The sequence below is a fragment of the Apostichopus japonicus genome, chromosome 23, assembly GCF_037975245.1.
Source record: "Apostichopus japonicus isolate 1M-3 chromosome 23, ASM3797524v1, whole genome shotgun sequence".
NCBI classification, from domain to species: domain Eukaryota; kingdom Metazoa; phylum Echinodermata; class Holothuroidea; order Aspidochirotida; family Stichopodidae; genus Apostichopus; species Apostichopus japonicus.
In genome coordinates, this window is record NC_092583.1 from 818545 (window position 1) to 840328 (window position 21784).

The 21784-nt window shown below is 38.0% G+C and overlaps 1 protein-coding gene across 2 annotated transcripts in view; it reads right to left on the reverse strand.

The window, feature by feature from the left end:
* Positions 1-21784, reverse strand: part of LOC139964548 (dynein axonemal heavy chain 7-like) — a 77694-nt gene that overhangs the window by 41851 nt on the left and 14059 nt on the right. For both annotated transcript variants that reach the window (XM_071966196.1, XM_071966197.1), the window contains 27 exons: positions 21378-21642; positions 20205-20339; positions 19133-19281; positions 18228-18414; positions 17952-18038; positions 17043-17348; positions 16029-16492; positions 14824-15095; positions 14323-14450; positions 13410-13622; positions 12348-12446; positions 11793-11927; positions 11457-11570; positions 11003-11152; positions 10205-10387; positions 9635-9814; positions 9280-9411; positions 7688-7909; positions 6882-7079; positions 5743-5898; positions 4918-5086; positions 4226-4352; positions 3734-3950; positions 2701-3017; positions 2021-2276; positions 1188-1306; positions 223-403 (listed from right to left, as the gene is read on the reverse strand). In XM_071966196.1, the coding sequence (XP_071822297.1) occupies positions 223-403; positions 1188-1306; positions 2021-2276; positions 2701-3017; positions 3734-3950; positions 4226-4352; positions 4918-5086; positions 5743-5898; positions 6882-7079; positions 7688-7909; positions 9280-9411; positions 9635-9814; positions 10205-10387; positions 11003-11152; positions 11457-11570; positions 11793-11927; positions 12348-12446; positions 13410-13622; positions 14323-14450; positions 14824-15095; positions 16029-16492; positions 17043-17348; positions 17952-18038; positions 18228-18414; positions 19133-19281; positions 20205-20339; positions 21378-21642 (5161 nt within the window). The remainder of the gene's footprint in view (positions 1-222; positions 404-1187; positions 1307-2020; positions 2277-2700; positions 3018-3733; positions 3951-4225; positions 4353-4917; positions 5087-5742; positions 5899-6881; positions 7080-7687; positions 7910-9279; positions 9412-9634; positions 9815-10204; positions 10388-11002; positions 11153-11456; positions 11571-11792; positions 11928-12347; positions 12447-13409; positions 13623-14322; positions 14451-14823; positions 15096-16028; positions 16493-17042; positions 17349-17951; positions 18039-18227; positions 18415-19132; positions 19282-20204; positions 20340-21377; positions 21643-21784) is intronic.

The following is a 21784-nucleotide window of genomic DNA, read 5'->3' on the forward strand; positions in this document are numbered from 1 at the left end:
ACATACTGTTACAGCTGCTTCTGAGAGAGGACCCCCACCAAAAATAGCTGCAACTCGTGTGAGAGAATGAAGTCATGTTACCTTTTCTCAAATAAACACTGCCACAAAATAAATACACCATGAATATCATAGCGAGAGTGGAAATAAAAAGGAAACAGTTTTCTTTGCTACAAAACTTCCAAGAAAAAGCAGAATTTTGGTGGTTATCTAAGATGGCCGTACCTGGAACCAATCGATGGTGCAACAGTTCACCAAGGATGGGAACTTCCTGAGTCTGTTTCTAAAGGCATCACCGATGGGGCTCATCGCCAAGACAACATGGACCTGTTCTCTGACTCTCTCTATGAACATATTGAAGAGGGCTAGAGGACTACCGTCGGTCTGTTTGGACTTCTCTCTTTGTCTGGAGGAAGGAGAGAAGGGAGAGGAGGAAAAATGTTAATATTCTGAAGTACATTAATGTTCGTTATGATGATTATCATGGCAGGATGGTCTAAAGAGACCCAGACATTATTTTCAGCATCGTCTTTCCAGTGCTATGTCAAAGGTTGAGATGTCCACTTATTTAGGTCCATCTGATGCTTACACCTTCCCAAACAGTTTTGAGGTGGTTATGTAGGGACTATAAGTTACACACACATTTTACGTGAGGAGTAGCAGTAGCCTTACAGCCCAAGCTTTATCGTCAGCCTGATAGTTGCTTCCAGTACAGGTTGTGATTGGGATAGTTGGGGCGGGGGGGGGGGGGGGAGGAACAGACCAATCTCCAGTGGTGCTAAAATTGACACCTATGGTAGCACCACGATGTGGTGAAAGTCACTGCTGTGAAAATAATTTGCGGCCATGTCCCTCTTCCACCCCACCCCCACAGCTGTCTGAGGCTCTATAGTAGTCTTGTACCCTTGAAAACATAGCAGTGTTCTTACCTTACAGCATTCTAACTGACTTACAAGAGTGCTGTGTTATCTTTATGCGACATGTAACAGTAATCCTGCATAACAAACATTGTAGGTAACTTGATCTTGACCTATATTAGTAATGTGTCACCTTAATGAGAAGAAGTAGTTTCATCCTTAAGGCACTGCATGTGACCTGATGTTGGCTTAAAACCAACAACTTCTTTGTTACCTTTAGCTTAATGTGGTCTTACATTAATACCTTTATATGACAGGTAACAAAACTCTTACCTATCTAAAGTTCTCATCTTTTCACAGATCTCTTGCTTTTCATCTAGAGGGTATAGGTTTGGTACCTCACCAGCATTCAGCAAGTTATTGATATCTTCAAGGAACGATTCTTGTTTAATCTGCAGAGACAGAAGCAAAAATATGTATGAATATATTAATATATATATATTAATATATAAAATATATAAAATATGTAAAATATGTGAAATATGTAAAATATGTAAAATATATATAAACTATATTAACTATATAAAATATGTATAATATATGTAAAATATGTAAAATATATGTAAAATATGTAAAATATGTAAAATATATGTAAAATATGTAAAATATATGTAAAATATGTAAAATATGTAAAATATATGTAAAATATGTAAAATATGTAAAATATATAAAATATACAAAATAAACAAAATATATAAAATATATAAAATAAATAAATTATATAAAATAAATAAATTATATAAAATATATAAATTTTATAAAATATATAAAATATATTAAAATCGTAATAATCTATAGAACTATTGATATGATGTTCACGATGCTGCTAGTGAGATTGTGAGCCTCTTCTTTGCCTGTGTTTCCTTGTTTTTCCCTTTTCTTTTTTGTTTCTTTTGTTTCTTTGTACTTGATGTTTCATGTGTAATGCAATACTGCTTATTACAGCATCATTGCCTCCGCAGTCCTTCATTTCTTTACCTATGGACAGACTGTAGCAATGTATGAGGGAAATAAACTGAAATATGCAAATTAGGTTAGGCTGAGGTGCATCCCCTGTGACAAGTGTTGCTAGCCTAACATGCTGGTTACTTTATATAATTCTTTACCTGAGTATCACTAAAGAGGAACACCCCTTGCTGTTCTCCTTCCGTTGACTTCCGTAGAATCGTCTTCAGGTCTTCCCGCCATTCCACCATGGTGTAACTCTTACTAATCTCCACTTGGAACAGCTCATAATCTGCCATGTGAGCCGCTAATCTGGTCAGCGACTGACGGCCGCTCCCCCCGACACCGACCAGGAGGGCGTGACCTCTCGGCTGCTTGATGATACGAGAAATACGGGAAACGTGCTCTATGGCGAACCTATCAGAGAAACAGAAGATGAAAGAGACTTTAGAATGCAACTACTAAAAGAACTCTGATTATACTAACCGAGGAGGTATTAAGCAATTCCAGCTGCAACTACCACAAATGTTTTAAGTTTTAAATTCCAGATCGGGACACAACCTTATTTTTCAAACAGTGCCAATAATTTTAGCTAAATCCAGGTTGGAACTTCTGGGAATAACAAATCAGTTCTGTCTCTCACCAACAGAGCGATAGAGCTGTTTCTTTGGGGGGGGGGGAGGCTGGGGGCAATACCTGGCAAGATTTCTCTAGTTATCTCTTATCAGTGTTTCTGTTGAATATTTCCTGAGTTCAAAGTTCAAACTAAGAGTATTATTCCACTACAATGTTCCTAAGAACAATTTGATCATAATCTAATGTTATCCACTTAAGTACTTACCTAAACATAACCAGGTTCATGGGTTTTTTGCTCAGGTTGTTGAATTCATCGAGGTGGCTCTCCACGATCCCTCGCAGCTTCTCGACATCAGCGACCTCCACGTAATTCTTGTTCTCGTTTTTAGGATCCTGGAAGTCGCAGAAGACAAGACTACGCAGGTCGTCCTCCGTTATGTTACTGGTCTGGTCAAAGTCCAGATGGCCAAACAGCTGGTTGAAGTTCTCCTTCAGTTCCTTCCCGACCGTTTCCTTCACAAATGTGGTCAGCCAGGCTCTGTCCTCGTCATCGACGAGACGATCATAGTAAACTCGGAAGACCTGGAAACGGAAATAAACCGAATAATGAGAACGGTAAACACGTTTTCCTTGTACAAGTAAGATTCTCTTTTAACAGTCAGCGTAGCAATGAACTCTGGCCTCAGAATTCATAATATTCTTCTCTACTTCTAGTATCTATTTGAGTTTCTTTACCAGCAGGCACTCTCATGTTGCAAAATTGACATTTAGATGGTCACCAACTCCCCTCCCTTTGAACCCACCAACTCCCCTCCCTTTGAACCCACCAACTCCCCTCCTTGGGCCCACCAACTCCCCTCCTTGGGCCCACCAACTCCCCTCCTTGGGCCCACCAACTCCCCTCCTTGGGCCCACCAACTCCCCTCCTTGGGCCCACCAACTCCCCTCCTTGGGCCCACCAACCCCCCCTCCTTGGGCCCACCAACCCCCCTCCTTGGGCCCACCAACCCCCCTCCTTGGGCCCACCAACTCCCCTCCTTGGGCCCACCAACCCCCCCCCTCCTTGGGCCCACCAACCCCCCTCCTTGGGCCACCAACCCCCCTCCTTGGGCCTACCAACTCCCCCTCCTTGGGCCCACCAACTCCTCTCCTTTGGGCCCACTAACTCCCCTCCTTGGGCCCACTAATTTCTCTCCTTGGGCCCACTAACTCCCCTCCTTGGGCCCACTTACTCCCTTCCTTGGGCCCACTAACTCCCCTTGGACCACTAACTCCCCTCCTTGGGCCCACTGGCTCACCTCATGGACCCACTGTCTCTTCATTGCTCCTGGTGTTTCACAATACTCTGGCCCTGACAGGAGTACTCCTTGGATGACTCTTGAGAAGTCCCTCAGATTAAAGAGGTAGTGAGACTTGGCTGGAGTTGGAAGTAAGTTCTGCATGGTTGCCTTGTAGACGGACAGAGTTCCTGCTACTATCTGGTTCACCAATGGCTCAAACTCCTTACCAAATCCTCTGTCGCAAAAGGAAATTGACACAGAGAGATTTTATTTGATTTGCATTTCATCGACGTTGATATGAATGGCAGGGAAGAAATCTAAGAAAGTACCGAACCAACTCCAAAATTTCATTGGGTCCATTTTATTTTTTTAATCTTTTACCAGTTGTGAGAAGATATGCAATTTGAGTTTCAATTCACATGAACACTTACAAAGATTGAAGTAATCATGTGAGCAAGAGGAACCTAGAACTGAAACAAGGGATTCCAGAGGGACGAAGATGTGTGTTACCTTGACGATATGTGCCAGGCCATGATACTCTTGAAGATGGTTTCCATGGTATCGTCACCAAACTCATTTATGGTAATGGTGTTGAAATGCCGTAGGAATCGTGGAGTTATAGGGTTACGGCCTCCACCTGTAAGAGATGAACACAGAGTAATTAGAGGATTTGTTATGAATGTATCAGGTTGATGCAGGGCAGGGTTTGGGAAGGGAGGGGGCAGAGTCTTCTTATAGAGACTTAAACTTACAGCTGAAAGCTTATAGAAAGGGTTATACTTTCAAGGGAGGGGAGGGGATTGATTGTCTCTGATTGGCAATATCTGTCAGTTACATCATGTACAGTGTGGTATGTTTGAGATCTGCTGGTAATGAGAGATTTTAGCAATATTATCCCTGTTTACCTGTTGGGTCCATGATGGCAATCAGCAGCATATCAACAGGTTTCACAGAGGAGCAGTCTTGTCTATCCCGACAACTCCCATTTATTCATCTATAACTGCAGGACTCCTCATTACTCTCCCCTCCTTTGTGTGACCCCTCCCCTTCCCTCCCCTCCCCTCTCTGTTAATACTGTCCCCTCCTTTGTATGACCCCTTCCCTTCCCAACCCTATCTGTTAACCTATCAGAGTGGAGTAAGATGTGATAGAATCCACAATAAGGTGACTTGAAGCATTACAGCTGTAGTATTCCTGTTTACCTGGTGGGCCCATGGCTGCAATCAGCTGAATGTCAACCAGTTTCATGGGTGAGCAGTCCTTCCTGTCGTACCAATTCCAATGGTCCATCCACTGGCGCAGGAGTTCGATGGGTGGCTGGGCACCGTAGACTTCCCTCGCCGGCATGTTCAGATCATCGACAAATACAACCTACAAAAAGAAGAAAAATATGAACATTTATGAAATGCTTAAAGCATAACAACTTCAAAACTCATTAGACATCCCAGACTATTAAATCTGCCAGTAAAATATCTGCCCCTTTTAAAGTCCTGCCTCAGATCGTAAAACTGCAGGTGTTAAGAAAGCTGCTTCGAATGATACTTAAAATAAAACAAAACTGTTAGCAAACTGCTGACCCACTAAAGAGCACATTCAAAGGATAGTTAATTGCATCTTCAACTGCTCCTTGACAAAGCAGACATTAATTTTATTCCATAGAAATTCTTTGCCATCTACATTTGAACACATCTTATATCAAACATTTATGTGTCCAGAGAAAACATGAATCCACTTAAAACCCCAAGACAGCCAATATCCTTTACAACAGTCTAACCTAGTTAATAAACCTTGCACTGTACTGAGATGGGCAAATCGCTTTCAAGTTGAAAATAAATCAGTAGATATTAATATCATCAATCAGGGAATATTAATCATAACTGCTGACGTTATGAAGTAAAATCAATATTTCCAAACAAAATGGAAGAAACCAATGTAGCTTAAGAGCGACTAAGATTGATAACTTTGCATCTTTGTTTTTTTAACCGTTTTTACAGGGAAGTTTCTTTCCAACACCATCAAATACTCACAGTCTTTTTGCCAAACGGAGGTCCAAACAGCCCTTTCCGCCTCTTGTCCAGCTTGGACATGATGATATCTTGCGTCTGATTGGCCGTCGTCTGTGCTGAGAAGTTAATCACGATTGGCTTGTAGACTTCTTTGTCCAGTTTCCCGAGCAAGAATTCCTGCGAGGAATTTAAAAATAAAAAGAGCGACGATAGTTAGTTGTAAGAGATATAACCAAGAATCAAAGTACAATAACATGCCATCGTGGTATGGTTCTAATTTATCCGTTGTATGTCTGAGTGTTGACATGTGATACAAACACCAACAAGGATGAGCCTGGGGTAAAAAAAATTCACAGAACATTGCAAAATTGCGGTATAGGCCCCAGTTTGCGTATGCTACAGTTCGTTAGGTTAATAGTTGAGGTAGAAAACAAATCGCGGATATCCCGCGAATTCACGGAAAAAGCTCATGCCTACACCAAGGATGTATGTATGCATAAAATAATGCTGGTGCTGTACTCCTTGAAAATTTATTAGTGGATAGGTTTGCCCTTAAGATCCTCACTTTCTGTGAAACATTTTCTTGACCTGATAACAATTTAATCCAATGCTTCACGCCGTAGGATTGACTAAGTGGATCTTCCAAAACTAAACGATAGCTTAGCTCTTTAATTCTTCATTCTTTGGATTTGGTTAGTCTAAACATAAAATACTTAATGTTACTTCTTTCCATCAACTTCATCTGGATTTTTTTTGCTATTTCTATTAGTTGCAGAATGGCAGGACATACAAGGCAGGTTCTCGTTCAATATTGTCAACCTATGAAGGTTTCTTCAGGGTGATTTCTGAAGCCCAAGGAAACCGGGAATGCTGTATTCATACCTCAAGGATTCTCTCTTTATTGTTCAAAACCAACCTTACATGTAAATCCTAGACCTGTAATACTTCCATAGATGTATCTAGGACAAGTTTGCTTACAATATAAATTTCAGGGCTGAATATGTTTTTGTGGTTAACTGGGGAGCTGGCAAATTTCACTGTTGATTCTTCCCTGTTTTGCTGCCACACAGATCATTTCACTAGCAACTTAGCAAATCTGGTCTTGTATTTATACAAGTTAAATATATATATTAATTAACCAACCAGCTGCCTGAACTTACAGTGATGTAGACAGATTTGCCTGTTCCGGTTGGTCCTACAAAGAGACACGGTTTCTGATGAGTGACCAGCATCTCCATGAGAGCGGTGTATCGTACTGTGTTGACTGTTGGTACAACGATCTGGTTAAAGGCTTCATCCCGGGGAATTGGAGGAGCATCCTTGATAGATTCTGTCCAATGCTCCCAAGAACCAGTCCCCTAAATTGATCAAAGGCAGAGCATTTGTCAGTAAGATTCTGGATTTATTTTGCAAACCATGAACTGAAAGGCTATACAAATTACAAAATTAAAACTTTTAAGAAAAGTCAGAATTACCTAAAATATGATGAAGATGGCTATTACAGTATGAAATCACACTCATGGTAATAAAATTTAAAAAAAAAGCTAGAGAGAAAATGTTGAAATACTAAATGAGTAAATGGCCAAGAATGTCTCCTCAATATTTGTTATGCTAAACAGCTTTTGTCTTTTGTCAGAGTAGAGCAAAGATTCTATATTTATTAAATAAATATGTTTCTTCCTAAGTCACTTTAAATACTAGAAATATCATTAAAATAATATGGAATATGTTAATATAATATATGTTAATATAATAATGAATATGTTAATATAATAATATATTAATATAATAACATTAATATGTTAATATAATAATATATGGAATATGTTAATATAAAATATGTTCAAATACATTAAAATATGTTAAAATATCATTAAAATATGTAATTTTCTGCAACAGACAACATGTAATAACTTCTATGTAACAATAGTCAATACTAACAGAGAAATCTGTGTGTAACACTCACCTCTTTGATAAACCTGTAATCAAATACTGACCCTTCCTTGGGGAAAGGAAGAGTGAAGGGTCGGATAGGAGGGTCAACGGTCTCAATGATGTGGTATTTATTTCTGGATTCCTCCGACAGCCCGCCGGCCAAAAGCTCTCTGAAGAGAAGGTCAAATTTGTCTCTAGCTTCTGTGTTGGTGCTGGCTCCCAGTGACCACACAAATGAGAAGAGAAAGATGCCCTGCAAAGTAAAATTCGATATTAAAATTATGTTATATTGTGTAAGTGTATATCTTTCTATAGTATAAACAAATACAAAGTAAAATTTGATATTAAAATTGTATAATATTGTGTAATTGTACATCTTTCTATAATATAACCAATGCAAAGTAAAATTTGATGTTAAAATTTTATAATATTGTGTAATTGTACATCTTTCTATAATATAAACAAATACAAAGTAAAATTTGATGTTAAAATTATAAAATATTGTGTAATTGTACATCTTTCTATAGTATAAACAAATACAAAGTAAAATTTGATATTAAAATTATATAATATTGTGTAAATGTACATCTTTCTATAATATAAACAAATACAAAGTAAAATTTGATGTTAAAATTATATAATATTGTGTAATTGTACATCTTTCTATAGTATAAACAAATACAAAGTAAAATTTGATATTAAAATTATATAATATTGTGTAAATGTACATCTTTCTATAATATAAACAAATACAAAGTAAAATTTGATGTTAAAATTATATAATATTGTGTAAATGTACATCTTTCTATAATATAAACAAGTGCAACCTAAAATTTGATGGTAAAATGAAATTATATTGTATTATTGTACATCTTTCTATAATATTAAATAAATACATCTATAATGATGATATATAATTTGGTTTAAACTTGTAAACTAATTCAGAAATGATATCATTAACCAACATTAATTTAAGATATTAAATCATCAAGTACAAGGCTTTTGTTTTAATGCAACATTGTTTAGCCATGGTAAGTGAAGATTACAATTTTTTTCCAAGTCAGAAACAAGATAATAGATTGAACACAAATATATGAACAAAGTATTTCTTACTAGATATGTTACCTTAAATATATTCCACAAGCGATGCACAAACAATGCACAAAACGAAGCACAAATGACACACATGTGACTCACAGACCAAGCACAGAAGAAGCACAGACAACACACCAACGATGCACCAGTGATGCATAAACCATGCACAAACGGCACACAGATAACGCACAGACGGCGCACAGACAACGCACCAACGATGCACCAGTGATGCATAAACCAAGCACAGAAGACGCACAGATGATGCACAGACGGCGCACAGACAACTCACAGATGACACACCAACGACACACCAGCAATGCACAAACTACGCGCAGACAATGCACAGATGACACACAGACGACACACAGACGACACACCAACAATGCACCAGTGATGCACAAAATGTGCACAGAAGACGCACAGACGACGGACAAACAATGCACAAACGCTATAGAAATGATGCACAGAAGACGCACAGACGATGGACAAACAAAATAACTAAAATACATTTTCACAAATCAATTTTACCTCCACCCATGAGAACACTTCTCTTGTGTCCATTTTATTGATAGCAGCTTCATCATGGAATTCATCCATTAGACTGTCCATAAGATTCATCAAAGATTTCACCAGATTAGTATCTGTGGTCGGAGATAATTCCTGATACAAGAAAACAAAGATGATAAATACAAACATTATTTATGTAAAACATATGTAAATATTCAATTATTGTATTCCAGAAACTATACCACAGACCAGCATGAAAATACAGATCAGTGGTGTCGCCATCTATCAAAAGACATTTCCGCTCTCAGCATGGCAACTTTATAGTATGTCCTCAGAAAAGTTTGATGATTTTTCTATGAATGCAGATTAAACTTACCTTGACTCCACTTTTGCGGATAAAATCTAACATAGGTGGCATAAGTCGCAAAAAGTTCTCTTTGATGAGTTTCTTGAGGTCGTCGGACACCCCCGGGGGTAGAGTATTTATCCAAGATGTCATGAGAGGTTGCCAGCCGAGCATGTGAGGTTCCATGTAGATCATACCACAACGAGATACCTGGAAACAGGTGATGAAGAAATGAAATTGAAGAACGTGACGGTTCAGAACAGTAGCATTACAATATAGAGGGTAGGAGGGGGGGGGGGGGATGAGAGGGAACACCTCTACCCCTACCCAAATTACAGTTACTTCACTGTGTTGTGTGCATTACGCAATCTAACTCCTTCACTTCTACTACAATTTAAAACACCAATTTCTGATGTTGGTACATGTTCCATCTTGAACTGAACTTTAACTACTTCACTATTGGTAGTCTGTATTTCTGCCTATTCACTCCAACAAAGAATTAGCAGCCATTATTAAGCTGAAGATTTCAATAGTGTTACTGACTTGCATTAAATAAAAGGCAAACCAACAGAGGTTGTTGTTATGACAACCACAACTCACGGTGGCAGGAGAAGCGACTTCCAGATCCTTGGGCTCAAAGATGAGATTAGTGGTTGGAGCCAGCTGGATAATCTCCCCGCTCATGAGACAAAGCTTCTTATTGTCATCTAAGACTGTGTTCATGTTCTCAATCCAGATAGCATCGATAGGTCCATCAAAGATCAACCACTTCCTGTCTGGCGTCTAAAACAACGACAAAGATTAAATAATTTAATGGAGGTCACTGCCGGGTACTTGTCATCGGAAGGTACCACTTATGTCAGAGTTCTAGAAAGAGTGTAACTTTAATGAGAGAAGGATGATAAGGGTTTGTATTAGAAATGGCTGAATGGCAACAGTTATGTTTTATTTCTAGGTTCTAGAAAATGAGTTTTTATTCAAGGGAGCTGCATCATAACTGACAGAATCTAAATTCGGCAAAACTGTCGTGATTGAAATACACAATTGAACATTTACATAATAGTCAAATTGATGTGTTGATGTCACAGGGTCAGATCTAGGCTTCAAGAGTGATCAATAAAACTAGATGGACACAATTTAAGGTCTTCCTTTGACAAATAGCATATGTTCAATTATGTCATATAATTCACACTTGTAACACTAAAAAATAAAAAATATCTCACCCAGAACAGTACAGTTTTGACAAACTGCAATTGCATGAATAGTCTAAATAGATGTTCTAAAAGGACTGTTTTAGCAGATTATCTGATAGGAAGAAAGTTTTAGTAGATTTCAAACAATGATCTTAATTTTTCTATTAAGCGCTCAGGAAGAACGTAGATGAATAGAATAACTCACTGTAGAAGAAGCAAAGTTTCTGTAGCTGATGGCGAGGACCCCATCTGACCATTCGTGGGAGACAGGGTCAAACTGACCATAAAGCTGACCCATGGTGATGGATTTGGGATTAATCACTGTAATCTGAACTTTGTTTTCTTCCATTAAGCCCTGCAATCAAAAAAGAAAATAAGAGCAGAAATTAAACTAAAACAATTGTACAAACCTAACCTATTAACAGAAATAGGGACAAAAACAAAAGCAAATCTTCTTGTCCGAATTTAGCTTAAAATACACAAGCAGTTAGTGAGATAGCAGAAAATTTTAAATGTTACTGACGCAAGTCACAAAGTATACTTTTAAGGCAACAGATATAGAACAACAACAGAACAAAGCCAGAAACAGATGCTATTGTTTCTCTCGACATCAACGCTCATAAATCAACGCTCATCAACACATTTCAGGAAGTGCTCACCTTTTCTGCAACGTCACCCAACGCCTTGGATAGGACTCTGTACGCACACGTCTTGCCACCGAAGGGCTCGCCCACGATCATAAAACCGTGACGAACTATCATCATTTCATAGATCTGACAAGAAATAAATAAATACAACAAAATCAAATCAAATATTACATTCTTTGTTGATTGTACTTCAGTTTGTCCTTCCAAACCCCATTTTTCCCCTCTTCAAACTTCTCCCTTCACTCAGCCTCTTTGCTCTCCTTCCCTACAGCTATTATATCATGCAGTAACTAAATAAAACCTGCTCATTTGCTGCGTACTTATACATGAATGCATAGAGACACCCACCTGTAGAATTTTATCCAGGAAGACTTTTGTCGGTTGTAGATTCATTTTCTCACAGTTCTCCATGACCGCCTCCATCATGACAGCGTAGTCTGGCTTGGGGAGGACGACACCGGGGAACAAATCTGACGTGATACCCTAGAGAGGAGACAATATTACGAAACGTTATGGTATTAATATTAATTATCAGAATTAGAAGGCTCACCATGCCTAACACATGCGGATGTTACAATATGCTACGCTGTCCAAAATGGGATACTCACTTACCGCCCTGGTAACAACGTAGCAGCAATATGAATTAAGCCAAAAGCTTAGACTTATAACATGGTTCTTGCTAATATTGGTGTTTGCTAAAGTTTGGTCAGTATGATTGGTTGAAAATGTGGATGAATTTCATTTGTTGACTTTAATCGTGGGGCTGAATAGAATCAGCCTCTGAAGATGATCAATGACAACATCGTAGCCTCAGGTCCTCTCAAAAAAAGTACTAAATAGATTTATCTAAACAAGAGTTTTAGCAGATAAGCAGTAAGTAGTGTGTACTGTAGGTGTGCTTACAGCAAACAGGGGTAGGTCATGTGACAAGAACTTTGGTAGATTGACATCATTAATGGACCTCAACATCAAAATATCTTCTTCCTCTTCAGGGTAGGTCAGCTGCAGAGACAAGAAAAGAAAAAGGAAAAAACATTGATATTATTTGCACATCTGAAATTAAGTCTTAACATTCTTAGGGGGGGTAGGTCATTTATTGTTTCTGCCCCTCGCTTATGGAACCAACTCCCCTTAAAAATCAGACAAGCAGCTACTCTCTCTAACTTTAAGAAGAGCATCAAATCCCACTTAATGACAAAAGCTTTCATATAATCTTGAACCATTAAGTTTTTCTTCTGTCATTGTTTTGTATTATTATGAATTATTTGTATCATTTCTAGTTGTCAATTGCGCCATGAACATTCTTTGAGTGGTGTGTGCGTATTATAAGTCGTATTATTATTATTATTAGTCTCAAAACATGGCAGGTTTACATTAAATAATACAGGCATAACACAAATTAACTGAGACAGTACCCATTGATTGACCTGTTTTTTACTGCAACATTCCAAGTCTGCGGTCGAAACCTTTCTGTCTAGACATCAAGTAATTTTATGCAATGGGATTGAAAATTAATACAATTCATATTTTCCAATCTAATTTGGTTATTTATCGTTACTATACTTAACAAGGACTGTTTGCACACTTTAATCTTTAATTATTACTACAATCAAAGTTTTATATGTAAAATGTGTAACTATCCAGATATGCTCGAACATCTTGCTATTATTTTCCCTAATCCATTAACCATCCCCCCAACCCCCTACTCCTCTCTGCCAGACCCCTTAGACACTCTCTTACACCCAATCTAATTTATTTTTTTATCTGTAAACAATTTTGCCGGACATCGATTGAAATAACAAGATATGATATGTAAAATGTTCATGTCATTCATATGACTTAAATCCATTTTTATGGTTTTGTGCTTTTTGCTTTTCCATAATGTTGCTTTAAGGGGATAACTTTTACATCTCCAAAATTGTCACCTTATATGGATGGTTTTCATTAGCAAACATTGACACCTACCTTGAGATTCCCTGCAGCTGTGAGAACAGACTTGACAGCTCTCATACCATAATCGTAGTGATGTTGTGAGGACAGTTGTTCAGAACACAGTCGATAGGTGGCCACAATTTTGACTGACAGAGGGCGGGCTTTCACAAAACCACAGGAATACAGAACGATCTCGGCAATCATAGCGTAATCAGGGACCATCATAGCGACCGTACGGAAGAGAGCCTGAAGAAAGAAAAAAAAAGAGAAGTGTTTGTTCATTCTTTAGAGGCATGTAAGTAATTTCATCTACATCATTAATATGCGCTGTTTTTTTTTTTTTATTATTTATCTTGATTTTGAATCAATGATGGAAAAGCCTTGGTTTACTATCTGTTAACGAAAACAAATAAGGCTTTAAGATTGCAAAAGTTATAGAAAAAATGTTGCTTTCCTTGACAATTTTAGTTGAGTATATTTTTCAGTTATTAGTGCAATAACGTATAAAAGTGGGGTTTTGTCATTTTGTTCAGTGCAATAATAGGTCCAACTACCAAGATGACATTGGTAAGCACAAAGCTAGGCTAATATCTTAGTGTGGAAGGAAGGAGTACCTACTCAAGACGCTAGGCAATACAGCATACACCAAATGAGCAAAGTGTTCATATTATTTTTAACTTTCTCTGTTCTTTTTTTTTTTTTTTTTTTTAAATGAGCAATCCCAAACAAAACAAATGATCATAGTGATTTGCTTATATACCTGCTTATCCATAACTATCAAATATCACCAGAATAATTGTTAATATTCTTTCAAAAAAGAGAAAACTGTGAACAGACTGATAAACAAATTAGAAAGCTGTTATCTGCAGAAAGGCCTGTGTATGTAAATGTACTGCCATTTAATATTCATATCTCTCTGGATAATAATATTGATAGCCACACTGACCTTGAGATTGTCAGGAAGCTCTGACCGTCCAGCGTAACCAGGGTTCATTGTAATGAAGACAGAGCAGGTTGGATCCAACTTGATTTCTGTGCCTTCAAAGAGCAGGGTGTTAGCCCCAGCGCTGATACCTGGTAGAAAAAAGAAGGTATAAAATAGGATGAAAATATCACTTTTATTTGTTCATAATATAATCAAAGGGCAGCTTTTTTATGTTCATTTTCTATTCAATGTTAATACTCAGTGACACTAAAATCCTATAACAGTGGAGTTCATTTGTTTCACATTTAATATTTTATTTAAAATAATGCCAAACCCAAACGTACTGAGAATTTTGGGCTTTGCTTTGGTATATAATTGATTAATATTAAAATAAAAAAGTATCTGGGTGACCAAAGTTTCAAGATAAGTGAGATGAACGAATCAGAAAGCACAGCTTATCACGAACAAAGAATTGTATTTCCCTGACATGTTACTATATTTGAAGATTTCAGAGCACCGTACCTCTCTGAATAGTCAAAATCTGCTGGGCTACCACTGACAATACTTCCAGATCAATACGGTTGAACTCATCAAAGCAGGACCACGCTCCGCACGATGCCAAACCCTTGAAGAACTTCCCCAGGGCTATATAATCCAGACCGTCAGAACAGTTAAACACCACGCATTGCTTAGCGACGGCTTTGGCCAAATCCTTGGTGGTTTCCGTCTTTCCGGTTCCAGCTGGACCCTCTGGAGCACCCCCAAGGTGGAGATGGAGGGCACCAAATAAGGTTCTAGAGGAGAGATTGTCAGATGAAGGGTTTGTAAGTTAACACGGAAGCCAATAAGGTTCTAGAGTAGAGATTGTCAGACAAAGGGTTTGCAAGTTAACACTGAAGCAAATAAGGTTCTAGAGTAGAGATTGTCAGACAAAGGGTTTGCAAGTTAACACTGAAGCAAATAAGGTTCTAGAATAGAGATTGTCAGACAAAGGGTTTGCAAGTTAACACTGAAGCAAATAAGGATCTAGAGTAGAGATTATCAGGGGGAGGGTTTGCAAGTTAAAACTGAATACGTTTGTGAGACTGAGGACCAATAACTGATAATAGAACCTTCTTGAGTTACTTTGGGATCCCAAACCTGTTTGAAATAACTTTGATAAATATTTTAGGATAGCACTAAAGAATTAAATCTATTGGTTGGGAAGAGATGACAAGCTCACCTGTTTTACCCATTGGCATATATATATCAAGGAATAATTTATGCGGTATCGTATTGAAAAATGCCATGCAAAAATGGTCAAATTGCTAGTGTAAAGTGTGAAGATGTATAGCCGTGTTTGCACAAAGTAACTATATACATAAACAAAGTTGAACACAAAGTAATTCCCTGTTTATACCCATATCAGGAGATCGATGAGTCTCAAGGGGGGTGGGGGTGGGTGGGGGCATGGAGGAAGGTATAGATCTACTTAAACTTCCTTTGAAGGGTGTAATGAGAGAAATGTTTGGTTAACTTACCAATGTCCTTCACATAATTAAGGTGTGGAGGAAGCAACACTAATCAGCCTGCCCGCATAATGAATGTGAATTATGGGATAGAGGAGGAACCACTCACCTGTAACACCTATCTGTGAGGGGTGTGATGACAAGCCTGCCCGAGTTACCCCGTAACCATCCCCCCCGCATAATGAATGGGTATTATAGGATAGAGGAGGAACCACTCACCTGTAACACCTATCTGTGAGGGGTGTGATGACCAGCCTGCCTGAGTTACCCAGGTACTCGTACCCATACGCCAGCTGTGAGTTTATCATCTTAGTCAGCATGTGACCTTCGATCCAGTAATACCTAAGCTGGCTCAACCACTGGAAGTCATTCTCGCTCTCTACGCCATTCTTCACCAGCTGAGCCAGGACGTCCCTGGCGTGGACGTCCAGCACCACCAAGGCGCCCAACGTGGTACGGTTCTGTTTGCTCAGTTTGCCACGAACCAGGGCCACAATGTCAGAGATCTGAGAGTTGTTCAACTCCAGGAAGTCAGCCAGAGCTTGAGGTCCCTCCTTTATGGCGTTGTGGATGTCCGAGGTCCAATACTTCTGTGAGACGCATAAAACGGCTTGACCAGGCCACTGTATGACCCATTCAATACGCTTGGTCTTGGGGTAAGCATCCAGGGCTTCCTTGATGACCTGGCGATAGCAGAGAAGAAAGCTCAAACATTATCAAAAGTTACTTTTAAAACAAAAATTATCAAAATTAATAGGACAGTGATTATTCAATTTGCAATATTGCATCAAGCGGCTCCACACAATGCACAGGTGCATGTGCATCTGAGCAGCATTACTACAGATTTTAGGGCTTTAGACTGCTTGGGTGGAATTTGACATGCCCCACACAACAAGATCTAGCCACCTTTAACCTCATCTTCTTCATAAACCATATGATATATAAATTTGCAAATATATCACGGTTTATGGACTTTCATTACACCATACCAGTGTCCAATATGGGATGTTAACATGCTAAATGCAAAATTCTAATTTCTTTAGCAACATATTCTGAAAAGCTTCCTATTACGTGCCTGACACATATAGCACAGTGACACATACACAGTAACACAGCAACAAAACACATCCATCACATATCTATAGCATTGTTCTTCTCAGAACTTATTTTTATTGCATACAAGAGGTCAGCATTTGAAGAGGTCAACATTTGCAGAGGTCAACACTTCCATACCTTGTGAATACTGGCAATCATTCCAACCTCTAACTCCAAGAGCCACTTCTCCACTTGTCCTCTGGCCTTGGAGGTCGAGATGATGTCCTGGAGAGGAACCACCTCCCCCTCACTACTCTTCATGTGAGTGATGTCCAGGATATCGGTGAACTCCAGCTTAGCGATGCCCTCAAAACATTTCTTGAGGTGAGGCTGGACACGAGTTGGATCTTTGGTCTCGGAGAGGATTTCCAGGAGTTCATCGTTGGACAAGAAGAAGAAACGGGGGAAGTAAAGACGTTTCTTCTCCAAGTAGTCGTTCAATCCCTGACGATGGGTAAAAAAAGGGTAAAGATGACGAAAATCATTAAAATTAGTACAGATTAGATGCAAATTCATCAGTGATGAAAGTCATTCAAATTAATAAAAATTAGATGCTAGTTCATCAGTGATGAAAATCATTCAAATTAACAATATACAGAGGTGATTTAAAAACCATAAGTTGTACCAAACATAAAATTAGTGAGGTACCTTCAAGAACCTAACCTTTGATTATTTGTGTCTCTAGATTGTAATGTTGCAATTCACAGTCTGTAATAACAAGGCAGTCTTTCTGTATCATTACAAATAACTAATATATCAAACTTCAGAAATCTCTTCGGGAAGTAAAATCAATCCGTATATTTTCATCCTCAGTGGATCAACCAGAATAAATAGATTATAGTGTACTTTAATGTCTCAAATGATATTGCCTCCATTTTCATTTATTCTAATTTTGCAAATAAAATATCGTCATTGGAATACAGAATAATTATTATTCTTGCCTGAGACTGACCATTGCTGGATATACCTTGTTGCCATTCTCTAGCAGATTGGAAACCAGTGTCCACTTTTTGAATTGAACAATCCCGTTATTAGCATTTGGCTTACCTTCTGGATCAGTTCCAGCAGTTCGTTTGACTTCTTGAATCGTTCCAAAATCTTGTCAATTTCGGTCACTGCTAACACGTGCTTATCCTGAAAATGGACATTATTCAAATATTATATACTATTTGTTACCACAATAAACAATAAATAATATACTAGCAAAGAGTTCAAAATAGTACGAAATAAAATATTCAGAAACTACCGGGACAAATTATGCTACAAAAAAAAAATGTTAACACAAAGACCAAATGAAGGCCAAATCAAGACAAAGATTCGTACCACAAGCACTGACTTCATGATGTCCCTCCAGTTTTTGTCGACGGTGGAGAAACGCCTCCCTTCTTCAGGCATCTGCGACATAATGTCAGCTGACCCAAAGATAGGCTCCAGGTAAAGCCAGGTCGACTGGACTTTAAGCCATTCGTCTAATATTTCCTGTAACATCAATAATTTATCTTCCCAAGCTCTTTAAAACGGAGAAAGAAAGAAAAGAAAAGAAAAAAACCAAAACCATTACAAAAACTAGGGTACTTCCATTGATGTACATAACAATTATCGTTTCCACTTTCATTATGAAGAACTACAGTAATTGTACACTTGTTTTGTTTACTGATGTAGAAGATTAATAACATATTTATTTGAGCTAGGTATATGAAAACATATAACTGTAATCTTGCTGAAATATTTCATAACATTCTTCTTTTTATCAGTGTGACTCCTTAAATTAAACCAATATTTCCTAACATGAATGTTTCCATGGTTATAACTAGCTATGTTGTTCATCCTGTTATTTGCAATTGGTCAATGTTGATGCCATACTTTGCTTTTCCCTGTCAAGCTATTCTTTACTCCTTCCATCGTTCAGCCAACATTTGTCCACCAACTCCTTTGAACCTCCCCATCCTCCCCTTCCCCAACCTTCCCAACCTCCCCATTCCCCAACCTCCCTCTTCCCCAACCTTCCCCTTTCCCAACCTCCCCCTTCCCCAAACTTCCCCATCCTTGTTGTTGATAATAAAAGGGAGCATGCTTCCTTCAAATGGTTACTTTGAAATCTTCTTATCATTCTCAATAAAAAATAACAGAGCTCTAACTGTTATGTCTCCAATTTTTCTTTCCATTTCTGATATTTCCTAGTTTTGAAAAATTAAATTAAAGCACAATGCAGTGATAACAATGCTTACTTGATTTCTGCCTCGAATGGCTTGATAAATGGAGAACCTCGCATGGTTTGAGTTTTGACTATCTGATCATCCAGGAGTAGTTGAATGTCGTCGACAGACGACAAGATGTAAGTACCGGTATCGCGATATGGGATCACCACAAACTCAATCTGAAAGACAGAAATAATTACAATATTTTCATCAGTCCTATGGAATATTGCTTAATACAGCAGCAGTAGCATTTTACATGTTATATGAGAAAAAAAGACTTCCATTAATCTTAATTAACAGATCGTTAGACCAACTTGAAGAAGTTTAAACTCCAAATAGAAAAAAAATCTAGTTGAGCTGAACACCACTGTTTGCTTATGTTGGCTTGATCAATACTAAAACTAAAACAAATTTGTCCGGGTGTGAGACTTGAAGGGGCGTGTCCACGTGTCTACCAGATTAATTCTGAGCAGTACTTTGTGACTTTGCTAATATTACATGTATTGAGCATCCAAATGCTATGAAGAAATTATTTCTCTACTTCCAGCAATTTAGATTTGATAGACTATATACCTCATCAAGGGTCTTTTAATGTGAGTCAAGTTTTTATGACAACCACTGTAACTTCACAAAGTTAGATCGAGGGCAACACTAACATGATACTTATCTACAAACTTCAGCATACAATGTCAGCTACACCTCTCAGGAATCATATAACATGTGAGATAATAACCTGAAAGGCTTTCAAATCTATGAAAAACAATATCAAGTTAAAAGTCAACTCAAGCAAATCACCACAAGACTAAAAATGAAAACTTGTGATATTTTCAAACTCAAGTCATCTAATCATGAATTGCTAATAGGCCATATTAAAGTTAATACTAAACATACTCTTTATGGACTGCCAACAATATTTAACTTGATAAATGGCTAAGAAAGGGCAGTGTGAGAAGCATTAGACAGAAGTCAGAGTAATGGCCAGTTCAGTTTTTCAGTCTTCATTAGATTTTTTCATGATTTGGGTATTTCAATTTATGCAAATACTGACTTCTTCTTTTCTCTATCCTTGACAGGGTATTTTTCTTTCTTTTTTGAAGCTCACCTCAGCCCATTCTTCCTTCATCTTCTCCATGGCTTTCTCCAGAGAGTATTCTTTACTGGCAGATTCACTGACTCCCTCAAACTTTGGAATGTACGGCTCTAAGTTCATATCGATCATCTTTGACAGTGTTGTATCCTGGAAAAGAAAAAAGAAAACTTTTGGCCCTCAAAATGCTATTATTTAAAAGCAGATTTCAAAAGGATATTGGCAGATGTTGAAACTAATTGCAATAACGATATGCTTCTCCCCTCATCAGGTTTAATAGGATACTCTACAATCTTGGTAAGTAAATACAATAAAGGTTTGCTTCTCACATCATCAGGTTTAATGGGATACCCTACAATCTTGATAAGTGAATACAATAAAGGTTTGCTTCTCACCTCATCAGGTTTAATGGGATACCCTACAATCTTGATAAGTAAATGCAATAAAGGTTTGCTTCTCACATCATCAGGTTTAATGGGATACCCTACAATCTTGATAATTAAATACAATAAAGGTTTGCTTCTCACCTCATCAGGTTTAATGGGGTACCCTACAATCTTGATAAGTGAATACAATAAAGGTTTGCTTCTCACCTCATCAGGTTTAATGGGATACCCTACAATCTTGATAAGTAAATGCAATAAAGGTTTGCTTCTCACATCATCAGGTTTAATGGGATACCCTACAATCTTGATAATTAAATACAATAAAGGTTTGCCTCTCACCTCATCAGGTTTAATGGGGTACCCTACAATCTTGATAAGTGAATACAATAAAGGTTTGCTTCTCACCTCATCAGGTTTAATGGGGTACCCTACAATCTTGATAAGTGAATACAATAAAGGTTTGCTTCTCACCTCATCAGGTTTAATGGGATACCCTACAATCTTGATAAGTAAATGCAATAAAGGTTTGCTTCTCACATCATCAGGTTTAATGGGATACCCTACAATCTTGATAATTAAATACAATAAAGGTTTGCCTCTCACCTCATCAGGTTTAATGGGGTACCCTACAATCTTGATAAGTAAATACAATAAAGGTTTGCTTCTCACCTCATCAGGTTTAATGGGATACCCTACAATCTTGATAATTAAATGCAATAATTGATTTGCTTCTCACCTCATCAGGTTTAATGGGATACCCTACAATCTTGATAAGTAAATACAATAAAGGTTTGCTTCTCACCTCATCAGGTTTAATGGGATACCCTACAACCTCTGATAATTGTTCCCAATGCCTGTCTCTCAATCCAGGATTACAGAGAACCGATACGATGGGGATGTTTTCCTTAAAAGCGTCCACCTTATCCTTGACTCTCTCCGCGATTTTCTTAGCCGAGGGGTTGTCACTGAAGGTCTTTTCCAATTTGTAAAGTGTACGCCAATAATTGCCGACGTCGGCTTCCACTTGGTCGGGGTCCACTTCGTGTAATTGTCCTTCCATCCACTCCCTGGAGAAAGAATTATAGTTTATGTCTTGTGTAATGAATGACTAAATGGATCAATTAAAAGTCATTGTTTTGTAGATTTCAATGAACGGACGAATATTCATGAATGCAGGTGATATTTATATTACTAGTTGGCAACTCTGGA